General features: G+C 40.7%; 1 protein-coding gene across 3 annotated transcripts; it reads left to right on the forward strand.

Annotated features, from left to right (window-relative positions):
• Nucleotides 1-260: 260 nt before the first annotated feature.
• Nucleotides 261-9,267, forward strand: LOC108117009 (homeotic protein empty spiracles). Of its 3 annotated transcripts, none has more exons than XM_017229180.2 (4): nt 261-772; nt 1,302-2,278; nt 7,878-8,035; nt 8,604-9,267. In XM_017229180.2, exons 2-4 carry the CDS (start codon nt 1,384-1,386, stop codon nt 9,129-9,131), a joined length of 1,581 nt encoding a protein of 526 aa, XP_017084669.2. In that variant the 5' UTR covers nt 261-772; nt 1,302-1,383; the 3' UTR covers nt 9,132-9,267. The 3 variants fall into 3 exon arrangements, with proteins under 3 accessions (XP_017084669.2, XP_017084668.2, XP_017084670.2); XM_017229179.2 differs by having other exon boundaries at nt 261-766; XM_017229181.2 differs by lacking the exon at nt 261-772 and adding an exon at nt 775-819.
• Nucleotides 9,268-9,816: the final 549 nt, after the last annotated feature.

The following is a 9,816-nucleotide window of genomic DNA, read 5'->3' on the forward strand; positions in this document are numbered from 1 at the left end:
AGCACGCACACAGACACCCATACGGAGAGCGGGAGAGCGAGCGAGAGAGGAGGTGGCTCCACTTGGAGCAGAGCAGGTTTTTTGGAATAATAGCAAAGAATATTGCTGCACTGCTTTGGCGCAGGCGCATTTAACACAGCGTGCGAGCGAGACGCCTGCTGCTTTGCTCCACTGGAAGCAGAAGTAGAAGAAGAAGCAGAAGTGCTAGCCCCACAAACTTTTTGCGGCTTTTTTCCAACGCGACACTCGAGCCAAAACGCTCAGCGTGAGAGCCACGCAGCGATTCGCCGACGCCCCCGCTAAAAAGAAAGGAAGAAGAGAGAGAGAGAGAGGGAGAGCGGACGAGAAGAAGAGACGAGTGTGCGAGAAAGAGAGGGCGCGAGCGGTGGAGAGGAGCCAACAATTAGACGCCTTTAGAACGCTCCATAATGCTAATGGCGTTGACAGTGCTCATCATCATCGCAGCGCGGCCACCGCAATCGTTTCGTTACCGGGCGCCCGACAACCGTTAGCCGGTTAACGTTTAACTGTTAACTCTTGACTCTCAAGCTAACGATACCGCCACACTCAATCGTCAATCGTCAATCGCCGCCGCCGCCGTTGACAATCGTCCAGCGAAGCGGTACGGTCACGCTCCAATCGCCGCGTTGCCGCCGCCGCTCCAGTTTATCAATGTCATGCCGACGGATGCCAACCGCTGGAGCATCGCCGATACAACGGTTAAAGCTATATGGCCATATAGCTATCTGATCTGAAAAGAAAAACAGTGCGTGTGTGTGCTTATCTAAGATAATCAGTAAACAGTAACCATTAACCGCCGTACGCGATCGTGTTTCTATAGCCCCAACCCAAATATTGGAAGCATCGATAAATTCAACCCTTTTTCCGTTTTCGATTCTGATCAATTTTTGTAGTTGGGACAATGTGTAGTTTCCTATTTTCTTATAGGGAAATTGTGTTTCTAACTAATCAATTTTTATATTTTTAAAATTTAATAAGAAAATTGAAAAATCGAAGTTTAAAGAACTTCCCAAATTTTCAGTATATATATTATGCATATACATAGTTTTCTATAAAGATAAAATTATAAACTAAAACGAAAATATTAACAATTGATAGATTTGTATAATTTTCCCATTTCCTAATTGCCCTTTTTGATTTGAATTTTAGAAACAGATAAGAATTTGATTAAAGATAAAGATACTATAAATGTTAATATCAATCCAGATCAGATAAAAAAAACGTAAAAATGGGTTGTAAAGTTGATAAAAAATGTGTTTCTATCCCACTTTGACTTACAGAGCCTTCGTCATTAGATAGTTTGAGTTGGATAAGTTGGCCCGTGTTTTATTTATTATTTAAATCGAACTTAATCCCTACCAAATGGTCACCTGCGGCCGCCAAACGTTCAACATGCTGCCCATGGCGCCGACGAGTCCTTTTGTGAGCAGCAGCTCCTCGATGGCCGGATCCTCCACTACCGTTTCCGTCTCCGCCAGCACAGTTGCCTCTGCCGCTGGCAGTAAACCAAAACTGGCCTTCAGTATCGATTCGATTGTGGGCGAATCCTCGACGAGATCGGCTCCTTTGAGGGTCAGTGTGATATCCTCGCCGCCACCACCGCCGCGCAGCGCAAGTCCCGCATCGCCGACGAACACCAATAACAGTGGCCGGCGGACGCCCAGAGGATATATCTACTGCAGGAGGAGGGATTCCCTGGATCGATCTCGAAGTCCGCAAAGATCACCGGTTAGCCGAACGCCAACACCTCCGAATGCAGGTGGAATTCCCCCAACGACGGGGAACACTCCAAAATCAGGAGATCTATCATCTGTGGGAACGGGAAATGCCCCAACCCTTATCCGTCCGATGCCATTGCCGGCGCCAAATCTAGCTTTAATCCAGAACCGCACCTCACCGAACTCCATGGCGGTACGCATGGCAGGTCCACCACACCCGCCGCCGCCTCCGTTCCTGGCTGCCCAGTTCCAAATGGCTGCTGCACTGGCTCATCATCACCAGCAACAACAGCAGCAACAACAGCAACAGCAGCAGCAACTTCCGCCCGTGCCAACTGGACCGCCACATGGTCCGCATCCACATCTGCCGCCTGGTCAAATTCCAATGGGAATCTTTCCGGGTGGACCGCATCCGGTACATCCACCGCCCCATGGACATCATCCGTTTGGAAGTGCTCCTCATCTGATACGCGATAGCTATCCGCTGTATCCTTGGCTGCTCAGCCGACATGGGCGCATCTTTCCACGATTTCCAGGCAGTGAGTACTCTTACTTAAAAATTAATAATAATTCAATGTTAGGTAAAATCAGAGAGTTATTAAAAAAGTCTTAACTATGAAATCAGAAAACATATACTTAATATATATTTATAAATTTATAAACTTTACTTCTCGCTAAAGTTAATATTTATATATTAATTTTTATAATTTTTAACTCAAACTATTATAGATATATATCATAGCTTTCAATTACTTAAGCGGTTCATAGATATTAACCGGTTTTTAAAAGCAATCTTTATAGATAACCGTTTAAAATCAATTTAAAAATTTGAAAAATGTGTTATTTATTCATAAATAGCTAAGTAAATATAACTTGATTCGTTGATTTATTAAAGGAGAGGTTAACGACTTTATAATTTGCAGTTTATCCTTAATATTATTGATATTTATTAATTGAATATTTGCACGATTTTAATAGTAAAAGCAGATGCTATAGGACTAGGTAAATGAGTACCTCTGTCTAAGATCTGCTTAAGAAGTTAGTTAGTTAGCTCTGGTATCACCTCAACATTAGCAAGCTTAGGAAAACATTAAAGAGAGTTTTTCCTAAGAATATTAAGAAGTTTCTTTATGTTATAGGCATTTTTATCACTTTTTAAGTAGACTGAAAATAAGTATAAATATAAATATAAATATTATTATTTTTAAATGCTATTTAACCACCAGTTGAGAAAAGCCACCACTTACTGTTTGAATATTTTTCGCTTAAGCGAGTTTTCCCTGGTCATTATAGCCGTTTCAAATGGCCGCTGAGTGCCGTGAAGCAAAGAAGAAAAACATACACAAAAAAAAAAAAGGAGAGGGAAATAAACCACACCTAAAAGTCATATTCGAGGCACAACGCCATTATAGTTGAGAGAGAACCTCAATCAAGCAATTATTCAGTTATCGCTGTTGTTGCCGCGCAGCTCCATATAATTAAAGTTAAATAAGCAAATGGCAAACATTTATTACAAGTTAATTAGACGTGTATCAGGCTCATCATCATCATCAACGGAGCGACAGAGATAGCTAGACTGCAGATAGAAAGAGAAAGGTAGAGCTAACCAAACCCATTTTGATAACTATTTCCAAACAAATTACATTTTAATTAAATTGTTTAAACAACATTACACACATCGTTAGGTCAAGCAGCGTACCTAAATGCCCAGCCAAGTGTGTGAGTGTGTGTGTTTATAATATACCCTCTCCCCCTCCACAGAAACCTCTTTAAAATTACCATTAATGGCCAACAGACGGCGCCAGTTGCTCAGATGGCGGGCCCATGCGGCGTATGTGTAACGTACAATAAAAGTGCAACCAGTGAAATGTTAATGCGTTTTTAATTGAGGTTTTGGGCCAACCAAGCTAAGAACTGAAGAATAAAAAATTCTGAAAAAAAACTGAGAGATAGAAGCGAAGAGCCACCGCAAAGCGCATCTCAAAAACATTGTCATTTATTACGCCTTTAACCATGTTGTCGTTTCTTCTTTTTTTTTTTTTGGTTCATAATTACCATTTGAATTTCCAGGCTATGTTGCTGTTCTCGTTGGGTAAATATAAAAATAATTTTCGGCACACTCACACGCCTTTCACCTGCCCCAAAAGTGTTCGTACATATAATATTTATACTCTTATATAGCCCCGTTACGCCTTAATTATGTTGTACTCCGTTTCATTATTTTCTCCCTTTTCCCTCATTTCCCGCTCGACTTCTCAACTTTTCTCTTACTCGACTACAACTGTAATTTTCGCTTGATTTATGATCGTGAAATGTCAATGTTTCGCATAACGATTTCATTAATTGTAAATGTTTTTCGTCTTCGTTTGTTTTGTAACTCGTGTGAGTAATGCCAGGTTACAAGGGACTGTGTGTGTTTTCCAGTTTGAAGTGGGTTGGTTAAAAGATACTATATGCCAGATCATCCTGATAGCGATGATGATGATACGTCAGTAACTCAATTCAGGTTGCACGTGCTGTAATTTCTGGGTGTTGCCCTCTAATGCAGGGAATGCGGTTCTAGGAAAAGGGTGAAGATCCTTATTATGGAAGGGTTATATGGGAAGTATTATAATTGGACAAGCTGGTTTTTAGACTATGAATTTATATGGTATATTTATATATTCAGATTGTTGCTAAGCCTTTAAGGTAATCGTTCTGTATCTTATTACCTTTATTAACTTATTTAATAAGAAATGATTGATTAATCTTTCCTTTTGTATTATTTAATGAGAAAATATATAAAGTAGTACTTTAATTATTACTCCAGGGCCAAATCACTTTATTTAGTTTTCTTCAAGTTAAACTAGTTTATCAACAAAATTAACCTTAATGAGTCGAAGGAAAAATCAAATTCCTTTTACCATATTTGATAGCTAAACTCGTTCAATAGCTGACCTTATTTGTAGAGTGGCTATACTCCACAGTCATTAATTTGATAGCTGCAACGATTTCAGACGTGAGTTTATTTTGTAGATCATTATAAGAAATGCAATTTAAAAGAGATTTAAGCTAACAAGTATATGTAAATTATAAATAATTAGCTAAAATATTAGTAAACTAAATTGTGAATGAATTAAATATAATGGCTATAAACTTGCTTAGTATTTTATATCTAAATATTTGATATTTAGAGTAACCCGAAAAATCTTATTAAAATTCTTAAGCCTCTTTTTCATACAACTGACTATTCCCCCTAATAAAGATACTATTCAGATAGATAGCCTTATCAAAAATCAGTATTTTAACCCCCATTCCAAAACCATTATCCCAACAAACCCACAAAATCCCATTCACACTCAAATCTCCCGACTGCAAATGGCAATCGCCATCAAATCGATCATCACAACATCATCCCCTCGACTGTCACTTCATTTGATTTCAATTACCGATCGGGAGTCAATGTCCTCGGACGCGGGACACTCGAGGAATGCAATAAATTAATGAAAAAATCATGAGAGCATAAAAATTAAGCCCTAACTGGATAAAAAAAGAAAGCAAACAACAATTGCACACACTCGTGAGTGATAAATAATAAGGTTAACAAAAAGGCCAGGACAGTTGGACAAACGAAAACGAAACGAACCATCATGGGCTCAAAAAAAGGTATATATACGAAGGCATATATATAAAAAAAAATGACAGCTGACAAGGGTGTGAGCCACTGGAAATCCAACAACATGGCCAGCAGAGCGGACACATCAATTAATTGTCAATTGCGCGTATTTTCGCACGGCGGTTTCCTTTGTATCCACGAACCTACAACAACAACAACAACAACAGCAGCAGAAAAAACTGTATAAAAAAGTAAATACAGACACTTCATTGAGAGCTGCTGCAGAGCTAGAAAAAATAATTAAGTGGCCATTGTGAGCGGCGGCATTATCAATTATACAGCTTCTTCTAAGGCGCTGGGCAGTCGTGTATCTTGTATCTTGTAGCTACATTGTTAGCTGTCAAATGTAACAAATGTCAAGCGATCATGGGCTATATATATATAAAAAAAAAGAAGCAGAAAAAAACAAGGAAAAACCCGAACTAGATCACTCGGGATGCTGCTGCGGATGATAGCTCCTGGCAATCGTTTGTCAAGTTTCATCGCAAAAACCAGGCACGCAGTCAGTTGCATCTGTCAGATACATGGATACATGGCCATCAATGGTTCGAGGCTGCATTTATGAAGTGTCGAATTGACAAGTTCCCATTCCCAATCCCTGAACCCTCTTCCCGTTTTCCCATTACTATTATTATTGTTATTGTTTTTCCAGTACGGCCTTGCTAACAAGGCACAATGCACGAGTTACAAGATACATTTCTGGGGATGTATCTTTGTATCTAATGGCTTCGCGCCCTTTTTGGCCGTCAGCCCTTCTCTCTATTAGCTGTTTATTTTCCCAATGGCTTAGCTTCTGTTTTGTTCGGTTGCATGGACTTCCTGTCTCCGAAATCGATTCGCTTTGGCTATGCCAATATTGATTTTGTAATTGGCACACCTTGCGGCTGCCACAAGATCCTGCAGCTAAGCCTTGTTCGCTAAATTATATCATAACAAGGTGGGTTAAGTTAGAATGTTTGCTTTGTGAGATCAGACTTATTAAGATGACAGTTTTTGGTCTAGTCCAAGATTGATCTGGGTTGGGTCGGGCATGGAAAGTCATCTCAGGTGAGAAAATTGGTTAACCACCAGATTAACTTGAGCTGTTTTCATTGGGAAATATTTGTATTTAATTGCCAGAAGATATAAGAAAAGTCTTTCTTAAAATATCTACATATTAAATGATGCTTAATGCTAATATATAAGATACATTTTTATTTTTTTTAACATTTCCCTGGCTCCCTTACTTTCCATCATCTTTGGCCCAGCACATTCCTCTTTACCCTCAGAAATCTCAGCTGAATCTCGCACAGTAGCCTCCTGGCTCATATCAATATTCAAATTGTGGCTCAATTGAAAATTTGTTAACTCGCAGGCGTAAAAGCGGCTTAGGACTTGGCCTTGGGAGTGGGGGATCTTTGGCTTCCAGAAATCGTGATAAACGTCAAAATATCACGTTGTGCCGGCTGGAAAGGTAGAACAATGGGTCCTCCGTCCGCAATCCTCGAATGAGAGGCGTCGTTGGCGGCTTTTAGGAGCGCTAAAGTGTTCGGTTTGGCGTTCAGGGCCAGAAGAAGAAAGCCAGCACTTGGGCCAGGGTCTTGGCCAGCTCGGTCGGGCCAATTGTTTTGGCCTTATCAGCGATTCTGGGACATGGCCCAAACACACAGCGCCGACAGCGGCACGAACCAGAAGCCTTTTGTGTTTTCTGCTGCTTTTTTTTTTTCGCTGGCCCATGTCTGGAAATTTGTTTATTGTTTTGTAATGAGCGTGTGCAACATGTGAGTGGGGCACTGTGTGTGCGGCATCTTTGCTTGCGGCATTCGCGGAATTCATAATCAACAATTTGAGGCACAACGTCATCTAATTGACAGAGCCCCCAGAGGAGCTCCTCTTGCTAGTTTGCAGTCCATAAATATTTATTCAGCAGAGGCTTCCACATGTTATGGCTATTCATAAATCTAAAAGCTTGTTAATTTTTAGGAGTATATTTTATTAATTTTCTTCCTTAACTAACTTAATCTGCTTGCTTATATATGTTTATTTTATGACTTTTAAGGTATAAATATTTTTTAATAATTTATTTATGGCAAACTTAAGAGCTTATATTACCAAAGTGGCTATAAATTTTTATGGCAAACTTATTTGTTTAACTAAAATATATCTTTACTTGCTAGTAACTATAGTGCAGTTACATAATTTTCAATTTTCAAAAAGTACATTTTCTATTTTAATTGGTTTGAGTTTGAGTGCACTTTTACCTTTCCCATGTTAGTTATATTGCTTAAAGGATGTGCTGCAGAGGGTATATTTAACAATGAAAATGATATATAGTTGCCATAAAATATTAATAACCAGCTTTCCTTTGCAATCAAAAGGTTAATTAAGCTTGGCTTAAGCTTTAAATCATTAAGAGTTATAAATAAATAAAAACAAATTAACCTAACCCTTTAGTATCTCCCATTATAGATATTCTCTAACTCAATAACCTTTCTCTCTTCCAGATTTCCTGTTCCAGCCATTCCGCAAGCCGAAACGCGTTCGCACCGCCTTCTCGCCGACGCAGTTGCTCAAACTGGAGCACGCCTTCGAGGGGAATCACTATGTTGTGGGGGCGGAACGAAAGCAGTTGGCCCAGGGCCTCAGCCTGACCGAAACCCAGGTGAGATGGGCTCTACTACAAAGGCAGCCAGCCCTTAATGCGCATCAAATTCAATAAGCACCCCCAAGTTCAACCCCTTTGGTTAGGAGCTAAGTGATTGCATGTCGTCTGGTCGTTAGCCCAAGAAGTGCCGGAGTTACTGAGTTATTAGCGCTTCGCGAGGGGCAGGTTAAAAGTTCTCTGAAAGGGGAGAGGGGGTAGTTCTGGCACTTGACTTTACACCCTCGGGGGCATAACTGGGAGGCAGGCCGTAAATAGAATTAAAAGACTCGTTAAATTTATTTACGACTTGCCAAAAAAAAAAAGAAACAAAAGCCAAATGGAAGGGTTAAGGACCCTCCCCCAAAAGGGCTGCCCCAAGCTCAATTGCTTCCTGAAAGTGCACTTGGGAAAATATTTATACTTACCATAAACTGGGGTTAGAATCGAAGGAAGGTCCATATGTTAATCGTTAGAAAGGTTGCTTTAAGGGTTTAAAAGTTTAGCTTAAGGATAAAATGTGATCTATATTAAATTTGTTAGAAGTTTAACCATTTAATATCTATCCCTAATTTCCTCTTCTCCAAAGGTCAAAGTCTGGTTCCAGAACCGTCGCACCAAGCACAAGCGGATGCAGCAGGAAGGCGGCGACGGGAGTGACACCAAGAGCAACAAGGGCAGCTCCTCTGGCGGCGGAGGCGGTGGCGATGGCGAGGATGATGCCAAGCACGATGGATCGCAGCATAGCTATGAAGATGCAGAGGATCCAGAGGATGACGATGAGATTGAGGAAGATGACGAGGACGAGGTGATCGATATGGATGACTATGGCAGTGAAATGGATGCTGAGGAGCACCAGCGACTGCGGGAGCAGTTCCAGCAGCAGCTGGCCCAGCATCAGCAGCAGTTCCTTCAGCAGAATCCCGGTGAAGCGGCCACACTAAGTCCGCAGCAGCAGCACCAGTTGCTGCAGCAGCATCAGCAACATCTGCAGCAGCAACATCAGCAGCAGCAGCAACACTTCATCCAGCAGCAGCAGCAGCTCTATTTGCGGGAAAGGGAGAGGGAGAGAGAGCGGGAAAAGTCCCGGGAGAGGGAAAGGGAGCGGGAAAAGTAGTAACTAATCGCTGCTAGCCAGCTAACTCCGCTATTTTGTGTTCCTTGAATTTCTTTGTAAATTATTTGTCAACTGTATAGCTTAATTTAAATTGTTTACTACTTAAAAAATAAATAACAAAGCCAATAAATAAAGTAAAAAATAAAATAAAGTCATAAATCAAACATACAGAGCCTGCAGTTCCACATATGTTGCCCATTTAATGGCAAACTTTCTGCCATCGCATGATAAACTCATTACAGAGGCCCAATAACTATCGATCAGCTGCCAGAATGTAACCAATCAAAAGGCCAAATCCTGCTGCTAACAAGGCTTTTCCTTTATTGAGTTGTTGATGGAAACCCTCAAACCCCTCGCGAAAAACTCTCTCTCGTGTGTGCTAAACATTGTCAGTAAAAAGTGCAATCAACAATTACGAGTTACGGTCTCATAAAGCGGCCAAAAAATAAACGTCAGTTAGCAACGGCTGGAAATTGATGGCCAGAAATTGATATTCAAAATGCAAATGATTGCCTATAAAGTATATTTACTCCGCTCCGAGGTTGCAGATATGCATATGGAGCAGCCCGGAGCTAATGGGCCAGCAATTTGGGTTCATTTAAAGTGAAACGCGAGCTAAACCCAAAAATTAAACTGACAAAACGGGAGGAGATCGAAGACTTACCAAAATATATGAGCCAGCCAA

This window comes from Drosophila eugracilis, unplaced genomic scaffold (genome assembly GCF_018153835.1).
Source record: "Drosophila eugracilis isolate 14026-0451.02 unplaced genomic scaffold, ASM1815383v1 contig_401, whole genome shotgun sequence".
Lineage (NCBI taxonomy): Eukaryota > Metazoa > Arthropoda > Insecta > Diptera > Drosophilidae > Drosophila > Drosophila eugracilis.